This window comes from Alexandromys fortis, unplaced genomic scaffold (assembly GCF_014885135.2).
Source record: "Alexandromys fortis isolate MF-2015 unplaced genomic scaffold, M_Fortis_MF-2015_v1.1 scaffold_5, whole genome shotgun sequence".
NCBI lineage: Eukaryota > Metazoa > Chordata > Mammalia > Rodentia > Cricetidae > Alexandromys > Alexandromys fortis.
Window position 1 is genome coordinate 15,229,446 of NW_026067924.1, and position 24,037 is coordinate 15,253,482.

The window sequence follows — 24,037 nt, forward strand, 5'->3', positions numbered from 1 at the left end:
CAGAGATGGGAAGTAACAAGCCACGAGCCTCATGGGAAAATATAACATAATAGAACTGGGTTAATTTAAGTTGTAAGAGCCGGTCAATAATAAGCCTGAGCTAATTGGTCAAACAGTTTGTAATTAATATAAATTCCTGTGTAGTTACTCAGGACTAGGCAGCCAGGAAATGAAAGTGCAGCCTCCAGTTACACCTTGCTCCATAAGTAAAGTCAGTTCCTTAGGTGAATATCAAAGCGCTACTTTGATTTGTCTTTGGGACGTTATGAAGGGATCACCATTGTTTGTCTCCTTAGGGGTTATTCAGTCGGGATGTCAAAAAAAAAAAAAAAAAGAGCTAAAATAACTTTGAAAGTACCATTTCTAAGAGTTCAGTAGAAAGTCAAGTTCTTTATTTATTCCAAGTTACAGGTCCTAGTCTAGCATGTTGACTCCTAGAACCTCAGTCCTCAGCGGAAGACTGAAGCGGGATTGCTGCATTTGAGATAGGCCTGGGCTACATAGTGAGAAGACAAATTTCTGTTTCAAAATAATCTTTAATTTGCCCACCATATACATTTGAACATCTGTTTCGTCAAACATTGCATTATTTTAGTAGTAACTGACAATTTACTATACAGAATAAATCACAAAGTCCAATAGCATTTCTATCTAGTGTGATATAAATAAGAATAATCTATCATTTGTGTTCTTGGTCCCTGTGAGGAGACCGGCAATCTTCCATTGATGAGCGTTAGGAAACAGCTCTGAGATCACGCACAAGAGGTAGGTGATAGTCAAGAAGGGCACTTGATCATACTGACGGTAGGTGGAGGAATATTAGAAAATCAACATGCAAAGTAGAACCTTGGCTAATAATTACAGTTTCTTACACACCAATTTATACATCTGAAATAATCATAAATTTTATAAAAATAGAAAAAACTCACAGGCAATTTAGTTGCCTATTTTAAACATTGAAATAATATTTTTAAGAGTCCTAAAAGGAGTTCTTTTGTGGGGTTTTTGCTGTTGTTACTTTGAAGACATAGATTCTTATTTTCTATTGATTTTTAAAGTACATTTTCTATAAGATTATTAACAAATCTTGTATTATCCCTCAGCCAAAGAGCTATTTAACTATTAGAACTCCCAGGCTCCATTAATTGACATAATTTCATAACAGAATCAAAGTCATTCCAGTCCTGGTGAGATGAGATTTAGGGCACCTCCCAGGCTTGTGTCTGGCAACCAGATGATGTCCACAGCTCTCTCTGGCAACAGTCTTCACGCAGCTGTCTGTGGGATTAATCTATCAGAGAACAAACGGCTGTTTTTCATATTCTTCTTAAATTCCAGCAGCCCTTCCTCCTGCCCATTTCCTCTACTCTCCCATCCTTCCTCCAGGTCCTCCTGGCCTCCCATCCCTTCTTTTATCCCCTTTCTTTCTGCTGTTGGAGTCTTGCAGTTTTTCTCCTTCCTGCTCCTTCTGTGTTTTGATTCACATTTCCTTGTGTTTGGCTTTATTTTCCACACAGAACTCATTCTTACTGGTTTTTCCTGGTTCTTCTTGCACAGGAGTTGTGGATGGGATGAATTTGGGGTGTACTGGGAACGGAACCCAGGGTCTCATGCACTCTAAGCACAAGCTGTCCTACCAAGCCCCATTTCCAGCCTCAGTAAAATAGGTGTGAGTCAGCCTATGCAGTGGTCCACAAAAGGCAGATACGTGAACATCTCTCAAATGTAGTGCTCACTACTAAGATAAACATGTCCTCTTTGGTGTAAACTACTGTGCTCAAGAAGTAAGAGCAACTCCTTAAATTTGGTGCATTGTTTGCCATTTCTGAATACATTCGTCTCTCTGCTTTCTGGCTGGGAAGGCAATGTGACCAGTCAACCACTGTCCCGACTGCCAAGTCTTCCCTACTATGACTGTCTGGTCCCCCTGAAACCGTGAGCTAAAGTAAACTCTTCCACCTTTCAGTTGCCTTTGTCACTTACTTTCTCCCAGCTATGAGAAAGGAAGCTAACACAACACATAGTGTGTGTCCTATTCTAATAGTTTTCCATCTGCTCCTTGCTTTGTGCTGCATCCTTATTCTTCAGTTCAAGCTACGCAGCTGCTTTAAGGTAAAGGTAGCTTCTAAGCCCGGACTGTGGACTGCAACAAAGCCGTTTTCAACTTCTTGTGCCTTAACCAGGATCTTCCTGGGAGTCACATGGCTCTCCTGAGCCGTGTGTGAGGTGGCACCCCTGTGTTGTAAATGCTATTATTGTATCGCTTTGCACATGAAACCCAGGGCCCATGGAGAACCTGCAATTTGCCTCTGGTCATATGGCACACAGCAAGCACGAGGTGCCAACAACTATACTTTATTGCTTCCCTGATGCACTGTTTTTTTTTTCCCAACTTGACACAACCTAGACATATCTTGGAAGAAGGAATCTCAATTGAGCAATTGCCTTCATCAAATTGTCCTGTGGACATGTCTGTAGGGCATTTTCTTGATCAATGACTGATGTGGAAGGTCTCAGGCCACTTTGGGAGGTGGCACACCTAGGTAGTGTTCCTGGGGTTTATGAAAGCAGGCTGAGCAAGCCATGGCATGCCAGCCAGTTAGCAGTGCCTCTCCATGGCCTCCATTTCAGTGCCTGCCTCCAGGTTCCTGCCACGACTTCCTTTCATGAAGGAAAGGACTGTAAGCTGTAAGATGATACAAACCCTTTCCTCCCAAGATGCTTTTGGTGATGGAACTTATCACAGCAATGTAAAGCAAACTAGGATCCCTGATAAGTCAACCTTCAGTGCACTCAAAGGCTTGGCTCACACTGCCGGAGCCTTTGTTCCCCCGCATCCAGGCAACTTCCACGTCCACACCTTGAATTTGTCTTTCAAAACTGTTCCATCTCTCGGGCCTTGGTACTGTTTACTGGCCTTTCAAGCCTCCTGCTTTCACTGCTGTGGAGCTGTGTGCGGCCTTGGCTGAGCCTTCTTGGCTCTCCTTATTGTCCTTTCCACCACAGGGAGGAGCCACACCATTAGTCACACCCACTTTGTCTTCTTCTGCTTTTTAACTTCACCCATCCTCTCTGACTAGAATATTCTTCCTGCCAGCCTGCCCCTCTTTTAGAACCTATTCAAAACTTTGCTCGATATTCTACTTCCCCACAGTGCTGGAGATCAAACCCAGAGCCTCAGGTGTGCTAAGCAAGTCCTCCACGACTGAGCTTCACCTGCCCCTGGTTTTCTGACACAGTGTTACTTCTTACAGGCCTTCCTGCATCAGCCCGCCAAGTCTCCCAGCCCTTGGCCCTGTGTTCTTCTCAAAGCAATCTTTCTCTGCTCGGCATTCCCAGCACTCATGGAACTGTAGCGGTGGATTTTCTGTGCCTCCCTGCTTAGACTCAAGACTGAGAAGACCCAGCCCAGTGCCCTGTGTGCAACTACAACATGAACCATAAAACACTTGACCCCTGAGTGGGATGTCAAAGATATTCTGATTTGATTCTTACTCTGCCTGTGCAAGACGCTGATACTTTTTTTTTCTTCTTTTAGATTTATTACGTATGCAGTGTTACGCCTGCATGTCTGCCTGCACGCCAGAAGAGGCCATTGTGGACAGGGTTTCTTTCTGAAACACTGTTTTCTGCAGCACTCTGTGTGGCACCTCCCACCTCCTATGAGTCTGTAGACTTTGAGGAGGGCTTCACTGGCTGTCCTACATACTTATTTTTACACCTCAGTGTTTTCATGTGATCTCTCTTTCGTGATCCCCTGGAGGTCAGGTTTCCTGGAGTTTAGGTGAAAAAGCAAACACCATCGGATACATAGCTAGGTTTTCTACCAGCCCCACAAAGGTGCTTACCTGGGACATGCCAGGTCCTGCCTAATCACAGTGGATCAGGAATGACTTCCAGTTGGGTGGTGTCAGGGGGAGTTTTATCTGAAAATGATTCCAAAACCTGCAAGAAACAAAACAGGGAGACACAAGCTTCAAATGTCGATACCTCTTGCTTGGCCAGGCTCCTTCAAGAAAACAGTGTCATCCAGCTGCTTCAGTGGCTGGTGCATCTGAGAGTTCTCAGAGTCCCTTAAGACATGATGGCCTTCTGTCTTTTTATAATAAGTTCTACTTTAATGAATTCTCATTAGTGAAGGTTGCATTCATATAAGATACACAAAAGCTTCAGGATGGAGCGTTAGTGTAAGTGACCGTGTCCCCTTGGATGTAGGAGGTGAACTTGCCTCCTGAAAAATGGTCTGGCTGACTGGGAACCTAGACTCACTAATGGCACACCCAAGAACTCAACCCAAGGAAAGCACAGAGAACATGCCAAGAAGCATATACATGATTCATCTAACCACTACTTCAAATGGTGAAAATTTAGAAAGGGTTCAATGGCTAAAGATTGTTAAATGAAGTCTGAATACTGGGGTATGGATTCAGGCAGGCAGCCGTTAAAATGACCATGTGAGAAAGTACAAAGTGATGTGGGAACGTTGTGCAAGCATGAGGCCAACATTTTCCACATTGGGAAAAAGCCACAGTGTGTTTGGAAATACAAAAAGAATGATTAACTAGATACCAAACACAAATTGTCCCAAGTGAGGAGTATTTCTCATATTAATTTTTTACATTTTAAACTAATTTTTTCAAAACTTTGACCATAAATATGTATTATTTTATGATAAAAAATATTTAACAGATCCACAGATCCTGTTTTAAGAGCAACTGTTAAATAGGCCTGTGGCTGCTTCTCAGAACTCATCAGGGCATCCTTTTGTGCTCGTGACCTTTGTTCTCAAAACATAAAATAAGCCAGATGTGGCAAAGGGTCACACCTGTAACCCTAGCGCATGAAAGGTAGAGGTAGGAGAGTCACCAGTTCAAGCTCATTGTCAGCCACACAGTGGATTGGAATCCAGCCTGGGCTATGTAAGATCCTGTCTCAACTCCTACAAAACAAAGTCAACAACAATAAAACCAGCTGAACGACACACGAGAGTTTCAGCATCCGTATCGAGATGACTGCAAGATGACTTATTTTATACAGAAATGATACCTCCCAGAAATAGCCACATTCTCTCTTTCCCTCCCAGAATAAAAAGCTGTTGAGGCTTAAGCACAGCAGGTGCACAGCAGCTGCTCTTGCTCAAAACCTCTGACCTCTCACTTGGGCCCACAAGGCGACTCAAGCAGGGGTGAGGCTGGCACCTCCTCCTCCACTCTGTATTCCTCTCCTTCACGGTAGCTCAGACTCCTGCTTGGCTCTGCACAGACATGCTAACGACTAAGGGCTGTCTGGCTACCTGACCTAGCCCACCCTGCTTCAGTGCTGAAGACCCAAAGATACTTCACTGTCCTAAACCATGGTCACCTTGGATTTCAGAAAAAACAAAGCCCCCCAGAACACACCTCTGTACCTCACCATGAGGACAACAGTCCATTTAGGGGGTGAGGCTGCACCTGGAACGGAAGTGACTATCTTGAAGGAACTGGCTCATTCCCTGAAGTGAGGCAGTAATAAGGACTTCTGCCCACTACCCCACAGTACAGAACCAGAGCTGAAGTAACGGCCCAGCCAGACCACAGCATGGCCGGGGGTACCTGGCCATACACAGGTTCACCCTACCAATTCTTCCCCTTATTTAAACTCCTGACAGTATCCTGAAGATGATTTGAGCCACTGGTACCCTTTATCTGGCTTTTCTTTATGCAGTCACACTGAGTGACCTCCACACACATACCACAAGCACATGCATGTTTACACATGTGCTCACAGAGAGACCATGAGCATTGAGACAGAGGTTTGGAGGTGGAAGAGGTGTGGGGGGTCCCGGGCTTTTGCTCTGCGGCACTGGTTACATGGGCTGTTGGAGAAAACTCGGATATCCCAATTCCAAGAGAAAGAAGACGGACAGAAAAACCACCTTGGGGTGGTAGCTGGGCTATTCTGATGAAGCTGCGGAGTGCCTAACTGCTGTGGCTCTGAGATACTGTGGTAACACCCTCCCAACAGTCTGTGGCATGTTACGGAAGACAAAGATAGTCAACAGAAGTGTGGGCATGGCCAGAGATAGGCCAGGAAGGCCTTTTATCAAGAGTCACCCAGAGAGAGCGTGGAGGGATGGGCAGGAAATGGGTTTCAGTAGGGGCTTGTGAAACCATAACGACTTTAACAGACATATACTTCTATATTCATTACATTTAAAAATATGTTTTTAAGACATCAGTGTGTGTGTGGGGGGGGGGGGGCTGAATGAGGTGACTCAGCATGTGGGAAGCTGAGCCAGGAGAATCATGGTAAGTTTGGGGACAGCTTAGGCTATGCAGTGAATACCAGGCTGATCTGGGCTATAGAGTACCTGTCACAACCAACCAACTAAACAAAGAAAACCAAAATTAAAATGAAAATAAGTAAAAAAAAAGTGACTATAATTGTAACCCACCAGTTAAAAGGCTTTACTTAGACATTCTGATTTTTAAATTCTATTCTAATTTACCTTGTGTGTGTCTCCGTGTGTGTGTATGATGCATGCATGTGTGCATGGTGTGCATATGGAGGTCAGAGAACAACTTCCAGTCATCTCTGCCCTTCCACCATACGGGTCTCCCTAGGAGTGAACTCGGGTCAGCAGGCTTAATGACAGGAACTTTTACTAGAATAGGAACTTTAAAAAAGAAATCCTTGCAGCTTTTCAGAGGCCCCGTGGTGATAATAGGACCACCTTCTCTTTGATCTTGTGCATGCAAAGGCAGGAAATTGTTCCTTCTGAGATTCTAAAGATGACCTTAAGTAGATATGCCATTTATAAGCACAAGCACACACAAACACAGTGGGCCATTCCTGTAAAACCACCCAGTCCATAGAACACTGAGCTCAAGTCTCTTGTCAAAATGCCAGGCATGATGGTACTTTCCTGTAACCCCAGCCTGTAAAAGAGGGTGATGTAGTGCTTGTCATGAGTTCAGCCCAGGCTACATCCTGTCTTAAAAACACAGAGAAAAAGCACGGGGCCTCTCCTATCTGCCCATCAGTGCTAGCGGGGACACAGTGGTTGACTCCACTTCTCTCCCTCTCCCCCCCGCCCCGCTCCTCTCCCCCCCCCGCCTGCCACCATGCCCTCCCCTTACTCCTCACGCCCCTGTGTTTCCCCACCACCTCTGCCATGCCCTCGTGTTCCTCCCCTGCCGTCACGCCACACCCCTGTGCTCCCCTGGCACTGCCATGCCCTCGTGTTCCTCCCCTGCTCACTGTCATGCCCCCCATGCCCCTGTGCGCCCCCACCCCCATGGCCCCAGGCATCAAAAGCCCTTGCAGGCTTACAGGTGATGGTATATATCAGGATCCCTCTGCAGCCGGGTCTGGAATCCAATGTAGAGGTCATCCCACAGCAGCCCATGCTTCACCACGTACCTGATGACATCCACACGGCTACGGATCTGAAATGACAGCGCAGCAGCCGTCTGGGTGGCTCTGGTGTGTGAGAGTTCATTCCCACGCGTCCTTAGGGGCAGGAGCTGCCAGTGCTGGCGGAGAGGAGTGAAGGAAGGAGAGACGCCCGGAGGACAATCACAGGCTGACCAGAGACGGAGCGAGCTGGGAGCATGGGAATGGAGTGGACGGAAGCAGCGCACACACAGATTAGAAGGTGGGCCAGCTGACCAGGTCAAAGGCTCAAATCCGGGTCCAGCTTTGCGGTTTAGAAACTATTGCCTCAGTTTCCTTATCTATAAAAGGAAGACTAAAGGTGACATTCCTCATAGGATTGTGGTGACGAACAAGAGAGCCTATGAACAGAAAACACTTAAAATGAGGCAGTGAGTGCTCAGAAAACGATACTATGACCGTCACTCTCAAAGCAGCACACAGCTAGCCTCCGCCTGAAACCCAGAGGCTGGCCAGAGCCTCACAGTTCATGGCAGCAAGTGTGTGTACAAGCGCCGGTGAGCAGAACGCCTTCTATCAGGTGGTTAAAGTCCTTAAGGAATCCCTGTGGCAGATACTGGAGGTGGTGGGCAAAAGGACACAGGGTTAGGGACAAGCTTAAATGGCTTTGGTCTCAGTCCTGTGTTGACTGGCTCTGTGACCTGAAATCTGCTAGGCACCCTCACCCACTCCGTGTGTGTTCGCGCGCACGCCCCCACCCCTCCCCTCTTCCTTCCTCTCTTTTGTTGTTCGTTTGCCTGGGCCTCACTGTGTAGCCCAGGACTGCTTCAAATTCGCCATCCTCCTGCTTTAGTATGACAGCAGCTAGGATTTACAGGCGTGTGCCACCAGGTTTTTCCCTGTTACACAGGATTAGTAATGGTGGCGGGGACAGTAAAAGGGATTTATATAAACACGAAGTGCGTGAGATTGGGTACAGTTTCAAACCCAGCTTCTTAAACTGTAACCGGAGACAGCAAAGCATAGCCTCCTCCACGGGCAGTTCCCGAGATGCAGGAAGCAACTCCCTCCAGGCAACCCAGTGGCAGCTCAATGAGGGTGTTGCTTGAGGACCAAGGAGAAAACACCTACGTGGCCACTGGGACAGCTTCTATGGCATCTGCATACGCCCTTGGCAATGTTACAGATGATTCTGGTTATAGCAATTCTAACAGTGGCCTCGTTCTTCATGTTCTTTTTCTCCTTCCACACCAGTGGCTTCTGAAACTATGGATGTGCTGTATGATAATAAGAGTCTGAATCTTCCTGATGCGATAGAGCAGGCAGGCATTAAAGCTGTAAAGCAGGTCATAGGAAAAAACCTGACTGATGAAAGAATTGGGAAAATTTGGGAAAATGCGGAAATTATTTTTTTTTTGACTGATTATAAAACTTGGCAAAAGAATTATACTAAAATAAAAAAAACTTAACAATAATAAATAATGTTTCTAAAAAACCTAGGGCTTTAGGGCTGACTGCCCATGGCCTTATGAAACAAAATTAAAATTGTAAGAAAAAAGCAATAAAAAAGGTACGACAATGGAGTAAAACCCACTAAACTATGTTTCTATAAACTACAAGTAGTTAGCCTCTGAGGCAAAAGCCTCAAAAGTTGTTTTATGATTAACTAAGCTAAAAATTAAAAAAATGTAATGGCTATGGGGCTTAAAAACTAAAAAAATGGCATAATAAATAACAATGTTCTAATTTCAAAAGAATCTTTATGCTTCTCCTAAACTGCTTTGCCCAGTGTGTGTGTGTGAAGAAAAAAATCATTTTCCTTACATAAAATTTACAATAATAGACTGAGATTTAAAAATCAGGACAAAAAAAGATTTAAAAAAAGTCCTGCCCTGAGCTGATAGCCTGCCCGTTTGCACCAGAATCCTGTGTTCACGTACTCACTTCGCCTTCCAGACATCCCAGATCTGAGCCCCTCTTCTCTGCTGAGGTTGGTTCCGGACACTGTGAGCCACGGCACTCCTTCGGCAGGAAGGGCTGTATAACTGGATGTAGGTGTTGTGGAAACACTTGGCAATGCTAAAATGTTTCTGCGTGTGCAATGAACAAAACTTCCATAAAGCTCAAATGGAATGAATCTGAGGCGCTTCTAGCTGTACCTGCCCGAGATCTATTACAGACCCCACTGCAGCCTCAGTTCTGAACACATAGCATGTGAACCTTGCATGAAGCTTGCCACCACCACACAAAGCCCACAAGCGCTGCTGTTCAGATTGGACACTAAAGTGTATTTTGGCTTGGATGGCCTTAGCATTGCAACACAGAATGGGGGCAAACAATGATGTCGACAATGTTTACGAAATGTTTGCCATGGTGCTTGGTACAGAGCAGCTTACCGGACTCTGAAGCAGAGGACGGCTTGAGCTCAACATTTTGAGATAAGTATGGCTAAGTTGGGAATAAAGAAAGGGATGGTTGCATGGGTCTTCTCACAAGTGAAAACTTCGTTTTCTATATCCATAAATCAGATAGAGAAAGTTCTGCTGCAGTTATAACATAAAATGCAACTCAGTGTATTAAAATATACCTCACTATAAAAGCCAGACATGTTAGCACATTAAAGATTTTAATCCCAGTACTGGGGAGGAAGAGGCAGGCAGATCTCTGTGAGTTGAGGCCATCCTGGTCTACACAGAGAGTTTCAGCCAAGCCAATAAGATAAAGAGAGACAGAGAGAGACCTTGATAGAGAGACAGAGACAGAAAGAGATAGATAGATAGATAGATAGATAGATAGATAGATAGATAGATAGAAACAAAAAGATAGGGAGAGAAAGATAGAGACAGAGACACAGAGATGGGGGACAGGACAGAGTGACAGCGGTGTCACTAATGAGGCAGCCATCATGTCTAGGACATGGAGGTCTTGTTTCATCTCTCCAGTTAGGGACTTCCACATCTCAGTGACACCAGCAATAATCTCAGTGGCAGATAGAAGGCCCTGGAACCACGGCTAATGCTGTATAATCTGTGGAGAGATTGCTACAATGCACGCTTTTATGCATCCTCCCCTGTGCCCAATCCAGCAGCTTGGTAGGGCGGGAAGGAGAATCAAGCATCAGACAGGTCAAACAACTTTGCTTGAAGTTTCATGGTGAGCAGTTGTGTTCAACAGCCATGGACACCTGTTTCCATCTTGGCCTGTCTCCAAGGCCAAGGATCCTTCCTGGATATCACACAGCCATGCCTAGGGATTCGCTGCTAACTGGGGCCCAATAAAGCATGCCATGTCCACACCGACTCCACTCCCTTTCTAGAGCCTCTCGCTGAGCAGATGTACCTCTGCTGTTGTAGACGGCTGAAAGTTCCTTGGGAATCCGATGCTAGGCGGAGGGAAAGGCTGAAGCCCTGGTGTCCTGGAGGAATTTGCCTTGCACAAAAGACACCATACAGTTTCGACAACTGAAGTGAACATGTGCACATTCCTGCTTGGTCTCCTCGTCTATATAAAACGGTAACACTGTGAAGAAAACGCCAGGCTGCCCTAGTGGGAAACAAACCTCATTTTCCGTCAATTTGTTTTCTAGTTCCTTTTAAGGTGCTAGGGGTTAAGTGAACTTAGGTCACTGGGCAACAACTTTGGAGAAGCCAACCAGGAGGCAAACTTGTAGCTCACTGACCCGTTGGCAAGAGGGAGGTAGATTCCCAGTGGGAAACTTGCCTCATTCTCTGGCCCTTGGGTGCAGTTGCCTGTGAACACATACTGATGAGCTGATAGAGGAAAAGGGGCTTTGGATTCTGGCCTTGCTTGTGAAGAACATTCTATTTGTCGGATTTTATGGTATGTGGCGTTCCTGGAACATTTTCAGGGTTCTGAGGGCACTTTCAGGGTTCTGTCCTTGGTTTGTTTTATGTTCTTGTCATTGATTTATTAAAAAAAAAAAAAAAAGGACATTTCAAAGAACTGTTATTTTGAAGGCTCCGTTGAGTCATTTGCCTTGGTTCTGTGCTTCTGGAGCAGGGAAGCTCCCGACTATTGGGCAGCGCTCACTCTGTTTGCTTTTCTGTACAGCCTGGTTTGGCAGCTGCCTTTAGATTTTGACTGCTCCTTAGCTCCATACTTGAGGTATATAAACCATTTAGGCTCTTTGTTGCCTCGAACTCACAGAGATCCTCCTGCCTCTGCCTCCTGAGTGCTGGGATTAAAGACATGCACCACCACGACTGGCCATTTAGGCTCATTTTGAGTCCCAGAGCTGTGCCACCCACTGGGATAAATTATGTCTGCCACCTAAGGCTTGAATAGCTGCCGGAGTACACCTTGGCTGTGGAATAAAGATCAAGAAAGGCAGCTTCTCTCGTTGGGATGTAAGCACATTCTGCAGGGGATCTCTAGTGTAACCTGCGGAGGCCTGAGAAATGGCAATTCTTCATTATTTTGGAGGCACCCTAGGGAGAAACCCTGCTGACAAGTCCTTTTTTGCTCTCACAGTGCACCCTGGATTAATAGAACTTTTAGTGTGTCGTTTTGTATATTCTGTGTTTTTGACAATTGGCTTGGTGGGGACACTGAAAATGGCATGGCTGTAGCAAAGGTCACGTTACAGATTATCTATCTGAGGTTCTGCTGGACACAGAAGAGACCATGACATACCCAGGAAAAAAAGCCACCCCAGTGTAAGAGTTGTGAGAGGCTGACAGGCTGATTAAAACTCCACGATTATGGAGGGATGTCAGCCACAGTCAAAATGGTCTCAGGCTGTCTTCAGCTCCTTTAGTAGCCACCCATGGCCTGCCTTTGTGCCTGAACCAACATTCTGTTGCCTATCAGACAACACCTTTGGAAGGCGTTGACTTAGCAGACCATGAGTTTCCATCAATCCAAAAGCTAAGAACCTCATCATATAGTCCCTGAAGTCTACAGCAGATTATTCTCCACTTTGCGATGACTTGTCTACCATAGGCTCCCTTTGGGAAACCCAAAGGGAGTGAGTCAAGACTTTACTCTGAAATAAAGAGCTTCATAAGTCATTTCCATATTGTAGTGTGTCATTTGGAACAATCTGTATTCATGTTCCCAGGCCACGGTCACTTATATTTGGCTCAAGGATAAATCACGCCTTACTTGTTTTGAGCTCTGTTTCTGAGTCAGCAGAAGAGGGGGTGGTGGGAGGGGAGAAAGGAAGAAGCAAGTGATAAAGACAGCAGAAGGAGGGAGGAGAAGGGGAAGGTGCTGAGGAAGAGGGAGAGGGAGAGGAAGGAGAAGGGATCCCCACCAGGGGAGCTGCTCACTTCTTCATAGGGATGCTCCCTGCTTGGTCTCTCTTTTGGAAAAGACAGATCTAGAAAGTCCACCAGATAGTCGTACCCTCCAGGCAAAGGGTTGAAGTCTTCATCCGTTTCGATCATCTGTGCAAACGAGAAGGCGGCAAATGGAAGACCGTTCATCAGTGTCGCGGTCTTTAAGACATCCTAAGATGGCAGAACTCTTAAACCCTCTGAAAGAATAGCAGTGAGTTGAAATACAACCCTCCCATCTTCCTTCCTCCCTCTATACTCCCCCCTTCCTCTATTTCAGCCTCTCTCTCTGGAACTGGCGGTGTTACACTCTTCACCTTCTATAGCCGCAAAACCGCTGCCTCTCGCTGCTCTAACTTCAGTAGCATAGAGCATTATCAGCACGGAGACATCAAGGTGCACTGGAGGCCTTCAGATGGGGACCCTACAGTGAGGACTACACCCCACACCACACAGCAGCTGAACAGAAGTACATTCACGGGGCCAGCGAGGCAGCACAGCAGGTGAAGGGGCTTGCCCCCACGGCTGACCACGTGAGTCCAATGCCTGGAACCCACGTGGTGCAGGAGGGAACTGATCCCCACCAGCTGCCCCCTGACCTCCACACACTCGCTGTAGCACAAACACTCATGCACACACACATAAATAAGCAAATAATAAATCAATGCCATTTTAAAATTTAAAATAACATATTCATTAAAAGGTTTAAAAAGCTTCCTTTTCAATCTGATTACCCAAGTGAAAACAGCATTTTCAGTTTCCTATTGCTTTAAGTTTCAAAGGTGATTTCCTCAAAAAAAAAAAAAAAAGCTGAGAGCTAGAATGAACACATTTTATAACAGTCAAATATGGTTTTAGACCTGCTATTCCTTTACATCATTAAAAGAGAATGCCTCAAATATAGAAATGACCTAATCTGGAAATAACTCATCCTAAGAAGGGAGGGAGAGCCGCCGTCTTCCACCAACACACATGCTCATACCTAATCTTTGGTGTTAAGCAGGGGACTTATGGCCATGGGTGGGCACAGGAAAGCATGGTTCTGGAGAACCACAACTTTGGGGTACAGCAAGTGTGACTGGTACTGATGCTCAGGGGCTGGACAGTAAACGGGGGGCGGGGTCCTCTGCACAGTTGCCATTGGCTGCTTCTATCTCACACTGCTCCCTCCGAGCGGACTCCACCTTCTGGCCCCACAGTTAAGCATTCCTGATGCACCAGACAATGGAAACTACTGACACCTCGAGGGAGAAGGGCGGAGGGGGTAATAAAACACTCTCGAAGGGGAACACCCTGGGCAGAAGGGTACAGAGGATGGGGTTCCAGGAGAGGAAAGGCACCCAGCCAAATCAAAGTAGAGATGAAAATGCTACAAGGACCCTTCTTACTTCTTATACGGTGATTTAAAAACTTTTAATGCATGGTGATAAGGGAGAAAAATACTGCAAAAGGCAAACTGAGCTGCGCCTAACGGCCCTGCAGCTTCAAAGGAGCACTACAGCTCACGGAGTTCCGCAAGCCTCTGCTGGGCCCTTTGGAGGGCTGATTAGAAACCAAGCCGGAAACCAGGGGACTGCAAAGATCTCTGGAATACAAGAGAGCATACCCTGACCACCAGGTTGTAATTCTTGAATCCAGCCCAGGTGAAGTACTCTTTTATCCAGGACGGGTGAAGAAAGATTTCATCTTCTACAGCGGAATGCAAGGTCTCCAGGAACGGGTCAAAGTCCCAGGAATCCTTGTAAATTTTTGTCCCTTCTGGAGGCTCCACAATGCCCTTGCTTAAAAACACAAAGAGGAGGAGGGTTAGAAAAGTGAGCAGCAAACAAGCAAGGCAAAACTAATACTTTGAGAAAAACCCCACCGGAGGAGTTTCAAGATGTGGGCCTGCCTCCTGAGTCCAGTGTAGGCCAAGCCACCCCACTTCCATTCGCTAGTTAATGGGCAAGGTTCCCAAGTCAGACTTCACTGACTAATCTTGTGCATGTCTGCAGATGTAAAGCTGCAAGGTCTCCTTCTGCTCCAAATAGCTGAGTGATGGACACGTTGAACACGCTCAGCTTGTATGGACTTTGTGGATGTGGTACCCAGTTGACCCTGCATCTCAATCACCATTGGCATTTGGTGAAAGCAGCGCAAGGACCGGAATCATTTCTTGCTGGGAGTGGAGGCTCCTAAGACTCAGGAAGCTAAGAAAACTCAAAGGCTAAACAGGACGACTTCCCTAATCTATATAAGCCATCCACAACAGTTGGGGAGAGGGCACACTCCTGCAGAGATGCCCACGGGGTTGGGCTAAGAGCTGCAGGGTTGCAGCTTTTATGAGTGGAACTGTAGTGGGTTGGGATTTTCTCTAATGAGCCAACGATGCTGGTATAAGAGACCCCAATGAATTCACTGGCTCACCAAGCTACACTTGGGTAGAACTGGCTCTTTTCATGCATTAATGGTGTCCTTCTGAGTTGAATAAATGGCTGTTCGTATCTTCAGGGTAAAGGCTGGCTATGTGGTGCCCAGTAAATATTTGAGCATATAAATAGCTTATAGGATTTTGTGATATACTGTACTCTGTCTGTCAATCAAACTCCTGTTTTCAGACAGATGTACAACTTTCTCTTTAAATCCAGTTGGTAGGATAGACAGTCTTAAAGTCCTGTTCATCTGGGGGAGAAAGATCACCGCATGGGACACGGACCCTCAAATCTTGAGAAAATAATAGGATGTGAACTGAATAAGGATAAAGCTAAGAGGGCAAATGTGTCTGTGTCTACCAATGTTTGGAGGCAATAGTAGATTCTTCTCAAAGGTTCCCTTTGAGTCCCTCTTGTCTCTGAGGCTACAGAAGCACCAAAAGTGTATCAGCTCTGAAATACAGTCTCGTCTAGCTCCTTGTCCGGGGTCAGTCCGAAGTCTTACGGATTTTTTCCTGAGAAGTCATAGCTATCCCCCTGGCCTCCTCGATTCCAGAGCTCTAGCTCGGGCTTCAGCACTAGAATGTTCTCTAGTGCTGAAGTGGGTTTCCGGAAGCACAATTCAACAGTGATCCTTCTTTGCTTTGTCATTTGCTGTGGCCCTCCTTTGAAGGACAGGCTCATTGCCCTGGTCTAGGAGGCCATGCTGACCCTGGCCTCCACATGGCATCCCTGAGTCTCCTTCCTTTGGGCTTTCACTCGCCAGTTCTGAACTCAGGGCTGTGAGCGCTCCATGAGGACCAAGGTTTCTTCCTGGCCGTGTCCTCTGCACTTCTGGCTCCCAGTATTGGGACGTTTCAATAATCCTGTGTGAGTCAACAACATATGTGTGTTCCCTTTTCCTTCAATCTCCAAATCCTTCTCCAGCTAGGCCACTGCCTCTGACTAGAAAAGTTCAGTCACTTTCCCCCTCTACTTCTTTTCCCTATCTTCTCTTTCACTTCCTTCTTTTTCTGTCCTTTTCTGTATTTGTAACCATCTTCTCATCCGTAAGACGTGGCAAAATGCTGAATATTTGGGACTGAGCTTCTGTTACTACAGTCCCAGATTCCCTGTTCTTTTTTTACAAGGCAGTTCAGCATGGGGTCCTTACTATATGTTAGCACAGAGAAGGAACCATCCTGACTCTTGGTTCCCAGAATGCTTTGGGGTGATCCTACCTCAGAACAACTGTATCTGAGTATCCCTGAGGGGAGCCCCAGTTTGTGTTTATCAAGGGGGCTGGTGCCTCTGACATCTGTAAATCACAGCACAGCCACTTGTTCTAGGACACATTGAGAGGCCGGCACAAGGATGATTCTAGACACTTTAAGAAGATGCTGAAGAGGAAGGTAGGCTCCTGAAGGATGAACAATAACTGAAATACTCAAGAAACATGTTCACTCTCTGGACAGAAGTCCTCTTTTGTACTGGAGCACTAGGGAGCTCTCAGAGAATTTTAAGTGTCACAATTTAGAAAGATTGACTTGTCGGCAACAAAGAGAGGAAATTCCCACAGTTTCCCTGTAATTCCTGTAAGAACTGTTTTGTGGGGGGGGGGTTGTGGGGGGGAGCACAGTCTCCCTCTGTAACCCTGAAACAAACCAGGCTGGCCTTGATCTCTTGCCAATCCTCCTGCTTCCTCATCGGCTGGGATTACAGATGGGCACCCACACTCCCAGCTAAGAACAGTCTCTATCAGGCTGCAAAGTTAATCCATAAATAAAACCCTTACTACATGCAATATATAGCTTTTATTCCTGCTAATGAAATTTTCTTTTAGTGAAAATGTTGGTTATGACAGATGTCTTGGTTGGATGTCCAGCCAGTGCACCGTGACCTGCAAACTGAGAAGCACTAGCTTGGAGGAAGGCTTGTGAGGCAGAGGCAGGGGACAGCCCCTGAGTGAGTGGTGGAGATGAGGGAAGGGAAGCGAGACGGAGCCGTGTGAGGGACAATCGAAGTCTGTGAAGGAGAGCTGACCAGGCTCTAGTCATATCCGGGAAGTCAGCAAAGGGCGACACCAACTTGCTTGCGGCCCACTTCCTACAGTATGAGCATTTTTACATCCGGGTCGGAACTTTATGGCTATGTGGCTCAGGATGTGTACTTACGAAACTATAGGCCTCTGGAGTCCAGGCTAACCTTTTGGAATTGGATTTTCCTGTCTGATACTTTGAAACGTGCTGCTAATTTTATAAGTCAGACTTGCACTGCCGTGGCAACGAGCTTTCCGAACGACCCTACACAGGTGCTGGCAGTTGAACTCTGGGCTTCTGGGGCAGCAGCAAGTGCTCTTAATGACCGAACCACCTCTTCCAGCCTTTTCCTTTTACTTCCTGGTAAGGCCCTGAGGTGATGAAAGTGCCCGAGCCAGGGTGAAATACTTGGGAAAATTGTCTGATTTGAAAGATATTTACCAGTCTATTTTATTAAACAGTGAGGCGTATATTTACTTTTCTTGAGTCAGGGTCTCAACTAGCGCAGTCTGGCCCACTCCTCCTGCCTTAGCTTCCTAAGGGCTAGGACTGCAGGTGTGTGGCATCCTTCCCAGCTCTAGGATCACCTGGTTCACTTTCTAAAGGGAGATGGGGATCTTATCCAGTAAGCTTAGCATGTTAGTCGACAAAACTTAATGTCACTACAGAATAGGGACCCTTTTATCATAATATTAGAAACACTGTATAAGGCATTTTATCCCCCATACCTATCTGTTGGGTCCTTCAGCATCCTGCCCAGGTCAAGGGTAGCTCCAGGCCGTGGAGTCCACGTTGTCACTTCACAGCTTTTCTTGATAAGATTGTTGAGTTGGTTCGGGTCATTTTTAGTGTTTGTTTCCTTAATGTACCTAGGAAACAGGAGCATTGCCAGATAACAGAGTTCATTCTCAGGAGTGTGGTAGCGAGAGTGAACATTTGGTTCACCCGTTATTCTCACTCTCCAATCCCCCTCCACACACAGCTAGGAAAAATAAAGACCATGTTTGGGCTAACGTCCCTAATCAGCCAAGGAACTTGTTCGTATCTTTTGTTTTGTAAGTAGACTCCGGTGGTGGTTGGAATTAAGTTTGAGAAACCATTAGTGACTATTACACACAGGCAGTAATTGCACATTCGTACTGAATATCAGCCGAAATGAAGATGGATTGACAATTACTCGGCAGGCACTATACCAAGTGCTTGATATGAACTAGTTGACTTGGTCTTGCAAGGCCTCATGAGACTGCTGCCATCAGCGCATTCATTTCCTGGAGAAGGCTGCATATCGCATGACCTGCACAGGCGCAGACTGCAGACAGACCCCAGAGCCTCTCTCTAGCTCTCAGAACAAAATCTGGAAAGTCTCTGCCCTCGAAACCATTAAAATTGTACCTCTTAGCCTCAGTGCTGGTCGAATAGCCCAGCAATGACAGATTCTGTTTCAAAAACACAGGCGGATAGCACCTGAATAACGACACTCATGGTTGACCTCTGACACCCACAGTGAGATGCAGCCACACGCAATATCACACGTGTGTACGTGCACACACAGAAAGAAGAGCAGGGTGTGAGAGAAAAGGAGAATCAAGAAACCTTTTGAAAATCCACTCATTACAGAAGAGCACATATCCTCAATCATAATCCTTCCTGAGGCCTGGTTCCTCTTTTTTCTTCTCTTTTCTCGTGCATGAAAGGTAAGGACTTTACCACTGTACTAGAGCTATAGTTAAAGATCTAGAATTTAATTATAATATTAATCAAATCTTGGACTCCACCAAATCAAGTTCCACATCACCACCTTTCTCAAAATAACCTTGTCAATCTCCACATCACACTGACATTGGTGTTGGGACAGAAAACGGGAGATGCAGAGAAAATGGATTTGTCATTGCATTCCCCTGACAGGGACTTACACAGACGTTACTGCTAAAGAGACTTGGCCATCCTTTGCTTCAAGGTGGTTCTCTAGATCTGACATTTAGTCAGATTGTTAACTAGAACATGAACCAACATCTGTGTTTCCTTCCTGAAAACACAGTAACCGCCCATGGCCCTGTCCTTGTTCCCAGCAGCTTTCTGATGCTTCAGTTCCTGTGTGGGTCTGTGCATATGTGCACGTGTGAGTATGTGCATGTGTGTGCCTATGTCTGCATGTGTGCACCCGTGAGTAAGTGCATATGTGCACCTGTAAGTGTGTGCATAAGTGCACTTGTGAGCATGTGGATGGGTGTACTCATGAGTGTGTGCATATGTGCACTTGTGAGTATGTGCATGTGTATGCCTATGTCTGCATGTGTGCACCCGTGAGTGTATGCATATGTTCACCTGTGAGTGTGTGCATATGTGCACCAGTGAGTATGTGCAATGCATGTGTGCACTTGTGAGCATGTGCATATGTGCACCTGTAAGTATGTGCATATGTATACCTGTGAACATATGCATATGTGCACTTGTGAGCATGTGCATGTGTGCACCCGTGAGTGTGTGCATGTGTGCACCCGTGAGTGTGTGCAAGCATGCACCTGTGAGTATGTGCATACATATGTATGGTCATATGTATACCGGTGAACATATGCATATGTGCACTTATGAATGTGTGTACCAATAAGCATATGTGTACATGCACCCATGAGCATGTGCATGTGTGAATGCATGAGTGTGTGTACTCATGAGCATGTTTATGTGTGAACCCATGAGTTCACAAACTTCCACAACTTCATAATATGTATTTGTCTCATGTACAATATTATTGTACAATATTGTAGACATTATTTATCTGCAATAATAATGAAATCAGTATCCCCACACCATCCTCTCAAGTGTCATGGACACTGAGGACACTTTCTGGCTGCTGACATATAGACCTGTGACTATTCGTTATTTTTACAGACAGCATTGTGTTGAGAGGTTGAGTACTCCCTGAGTAAACACACACTATGGTGGGGTCCTGTACACTGTGAACGTTGGTTGATAAATAAAGCTGCTTTGATCTGTGGCAGAGATACAAGCAGAGATACAGGCGAAGAAGGGTGGAGTCTGGGAGAAGCCATCCAGCCGCTCAAGACACAACATGCCAGAGTACCACTGGTAAGCCATAGGCCACGTGGCAATACACAGATGAAAAGAAATGGGTTAATTTGAATGTAAGAGCTAGCCAGTAAGAAGCCTGAGGCATCAGCCAAACATGTATAACTAATATTAAGCCTCAGTGGTTATTTGGAAACTGGCAGGCAGGAGAGAAAGCTCTGATTAGAACACACCACCTCCAGCTTTTCTCTGAGACCCCCGCCTTCAGCAACTTCACGTTCCATTCATTGGAATTCTCTTCTCTCTTTCCACTGCCATCACCATTCCTTCCTGGCTAAGAGCAATCGTTTCAAATCGCTCTCCAAACCAGTGTCCTTTTTGCCTTTCCCACCCTCTAGACACATGACCTGCCATCTAGTGATGTTCCTCTTCCTGGATAGACTCCTTTACTGGGTTCCCCAAACCCTCATAAGAGACCCCAAACTGTGGATTATGGCAGACACTGTGGGTCCAGTCTGGGTCCCTACCTTTTCCCCTGCATTCATCGTAATGCCTCCTGCTCCAGCCCTTGGACTGAGATGCAGACTCTCTCCCTAAAATTCTTCTTCCATAGGCTCTCCCTGTGCAGCGCAGGAGGGCCTGAAGCTTTCCCTGTAGAACTGGCCTTGACCTTTTGCCAATTTTCCTGCCTCTGCCTCCTAAGTGCTGGGGTTACAGGTGTGCGCTATCAAGTCCCGTCATCAACTACAGTCCCGCAGCTCAGCACCTCCTTATCTCTTCTGATAAGGTCCCAATTAATTTTTGAACATAGCCTTCACTAGGCCAGAAGTCATCCTTTTATCGCCGGCCCTGATCTCCATTCCATGGTATTTGCTAGCCTGTATTATAATTGCTTTTTCTTCTTTCTACAAACGAGAACCGTAAGGACAGTCATTTTACTTCCGGTCCCCTTATCTCTAACACTGTGCTATTTTATAAATAATACATGACACAAAAAAAGCGGAACCAGCAATGACCACAGGAAGCTGTCCTTTGAGTCATTCTTACTAAAAATATTTGAAAGAATCAAGATACCTAGAGAGCATCAAGAAGGATACAGAAAAGAAAAAAGTATCAGTCACAAGTCACACTGGGTGGTTCCAAATGCAGGGCCACCTGGTGATAGATAGGTATCAGCAAACTGAGTCATATCTTAGCCATGAGACAAAGGAAATCGTAAGTGTGGGATAATTGGTTACAATAAATGGCAGTAGAACCAGAGCCTGAATCCCACACCACTGTCTTTTCTCCTGTGTTTCTGTCACCACTCAACAGGAAGTCAGGGGCCATTCTTGAGTGACTATTGTCATGAAAATTTATCTCAAAACTGCCTTCTTCATTACTTAGTGAAATCAGAAAAACACAGACACAACCATGCCCATCTGAAGCTGACAGAGCTTTGCTGTCTGAGGGTAGGCAGTGTCTGTGTCCCCACCTCCAAGTCCCAAAAAGTTTGCGGCAACTGTGTCCTAAAATTGATCCTTATAGATCTGAGGGCACTTGCTCATAAAGTCCTGGCTGGGGTTTTAGTCAACCACACTGTACATGTAACAAAAACATTTTTGTAAGAACAAAATTTCGACATCTGCAAAATTTTGTTTAGCCTTTAAAATGACAAGAGTTAAGCCTGGCATGGTGGTAAATGGCTGTAATCTTGGCACTCAGGAGGTGGAGGCTGAGGGATCCCAGGTTTGAGGCCAATGTGGCCTGCATAGCAAGATTCTATCACAAAAAAAAGAGTAAAGGAAAACTAAAATAAAATGTAGCTACACGTACTGTAAAATGGGTTTCTATTTTCTCAAGAGATTATGAGCTCCGTAAAAATGTGCACCGCAGCACAATTTGCTTGTTCACAAATATGCTTTAAATACTCTATTTTGGCTTGGGAAACTTCTTCCGGATCATCACGCTGTGAAATCGTAGGTGCACGTATGACACGGAAGTAGAAGTAGACTTGTCTAGGACGACTAACAGGAGGGGAAGAAAGGGAAGGTCGGGGCATGGAAGTATACGCAACGTGCGGTATGTACTTATACGAAAACTATTAAAAATAGGTAAATCTTCAAAGAAAAAAGGTTGGTGAGACAGCCCAGCAGGTGAGAGCACTTGCCACCAAACCAGCCCACCTGAGTTTGACTCCTGGGACTTACATGGTAAACGAGAACTGAGGGCCGCGGGTTGTCCTCAGACCCTCCCCCGCCCCCACACACTAAACAAGCAAATGTAACTTTACATTAAAAAAAAATCATGTCCGACTCTCTGAATAGCTGGTAGTCAGAGGGTGATGGCGGCTGAACGTGAGCCAAACCAACAATCTGCACGCGTGAGATTTCCGGAGGAAATCTACAGCTTCATGCACTAATTTAAAAAAATTATCAAGTTCGCCCTTTGTCCTTTAACTTTTCAAATATACTTACATCTCTGTGGGATACAGTCCCATGGCATTAGCCATGTGCAGGTTCGTGTGAGTCCCAGTCAGAATACAAGCTCATCACTCCCAAAGCTTCCTTGCATTGCACTGTGCTTTCCCGTCCCCAACCTCTCAGCTCTGACAAAAACTGGTCTGGGCTTCATTCCCGTTGCTTTGTTTTTCTTTCCTCTAAACTGCCATATAAACTAGATATAAACCACTTGAGGCTTGTATACTTTTGAAGCTGCCGTCCGTCACTCCACAATGCCTTAGAGATTCTTTCATGTGAATGAATGCAACAATAGTTCTCATTGTGGAACAGATGGCATTACTCATACAGAGATGCTTTCTGGAGGTTCAGTTACAACCGTGTGTGCTTTGGAGCACCTAAGCTGTACACTTAACTAACAGAGTTTTATAAAAGCGAGATTTAAACCTTTATAACATTGCAGTGAGCACTTCAAATGATAAAACTCTATTTGGCACGGTGACAGATGCCTGTGACTCCAGCACTCATGAAGCTGATCACAAACTTCAAATTATGGCTTCACAGTTTGTTTATCCTTTTTCACGGCATGTGGGTTGACTTGGACATGATGAACAAGGCTATTATTTATATTTGCATGTAATTTTGTGTAAATTAAGGCTTGAATTTTCACAGAACAAACGCCCAGGAGGGAAAATGCTAGACCACCTAGTAAGGTGAGCTTTAAAGCAGCCTCCAAACTTCCTCCATGGTGGTTGAGCCATTTTACGTCACTATCAGCCACATGGAAGGATGCTACTCACCCTGAAGGCTATGCTGCTGTGATCCCTCCACTGCAGCTCCTGCGATTATCTATCGTATAACGGCTTATTTGCTACCTAGATGCCTTCCTAGTACACCAAGAAAACAAATCGAAATTAAAAGAGGACTATGGAACTGAATAGAGAGTTCTCAGAAGAAATATGAATAGGTAAGAAATATTTCTAAAAATTCTTAGCCATCAGGGAAATGCAAATATTAAAACTACTTTGAGATTTCATCTTACTCCAGTCAGAATAGCTAAGAGTAAGATGACAGATGCTGGCAAAGATGTGGGGAACACGGAACCCTCAACCACATTACTGGTGGGAGTGCAAATTGGTACAGCTACTATGGCAATCAATGTGGGGGTTCCTAAAAAAGCTAGAAAGAGATCTACCACATGATCCAGGTACACTACGTTTTCATTATCCACTTGTCAGTTATGTCCTGGGTTTCTAGGCTGTTCACATGTCCTAGCTATTATGCATAAAGAAACTACAAACATGGATGAGGATGAGTGTCTATAGTATAAAAAGAGTCCTTTGGGACTGCACAATGTGAGGAGAAAAAGAGCTGATGTAGGATTCTGCTCTCTCTGCTATGCATATATTACCATTAGTTAATAAAGAAGCCACTTTGGCCTATAGCAGGGCATAATATAGCCAGACTGAAAG

At 45.5% G+C, this 24,037-nt stretch overlaps 1 protein-coding gene across 12 annotated transcripts in view; it reads right to left on the reverse strand.

Moving 5' to 3' along the window:
- Window positions 1–516: 516 nt before the first annotated feature.
- The window catches only part of LOC126501495 (cytidine monophosphate-N-acetylneuraminic acid hydroxylase), a 99,879-nt gene continuing 76,358 nt past the window's right edge, over window positions 517–24,037 (reverse strand). For 10 of the 12 annotated variants that reach the window (XM_050142180.1, XM_050142174.1, XM_050142173.1 and 7 more), the window contains 6 exons: window positions 17,829–17,969; window positions 14,278–14,452; window positions 12,666–12,782; window positions 7,312–7,427; window positions 3,849–3,945; window positions 517–1,291 (listed from right to left, as the gene is read on the reverse strand). In XM_050142180.1, the coding sequence (XP_049998137.1) occupies window positions 3,870–3,945; window positions 7,312–7,427; window positions 12,666–12,782; window positions 14,278–14,452; window positions 17,829–17,969 (625 nt within the window). In that variant the 3' untranslated portion in view covers window positions 517–1,291; window positions 3,849–3,869. Of the gene's footprint in view, window positions 1,292–3,848; window positions 3,946–7,311; window positions 7,585–12,665; window positions 12,783–14,277; window positions 14,453–17,828; window positions 17,970–24,037 lie in introns of all 12 variants that reach the window. The other 2 variants (XR_007591693.1, XM_050142169.1) reach the window with 2 other exon arrangements.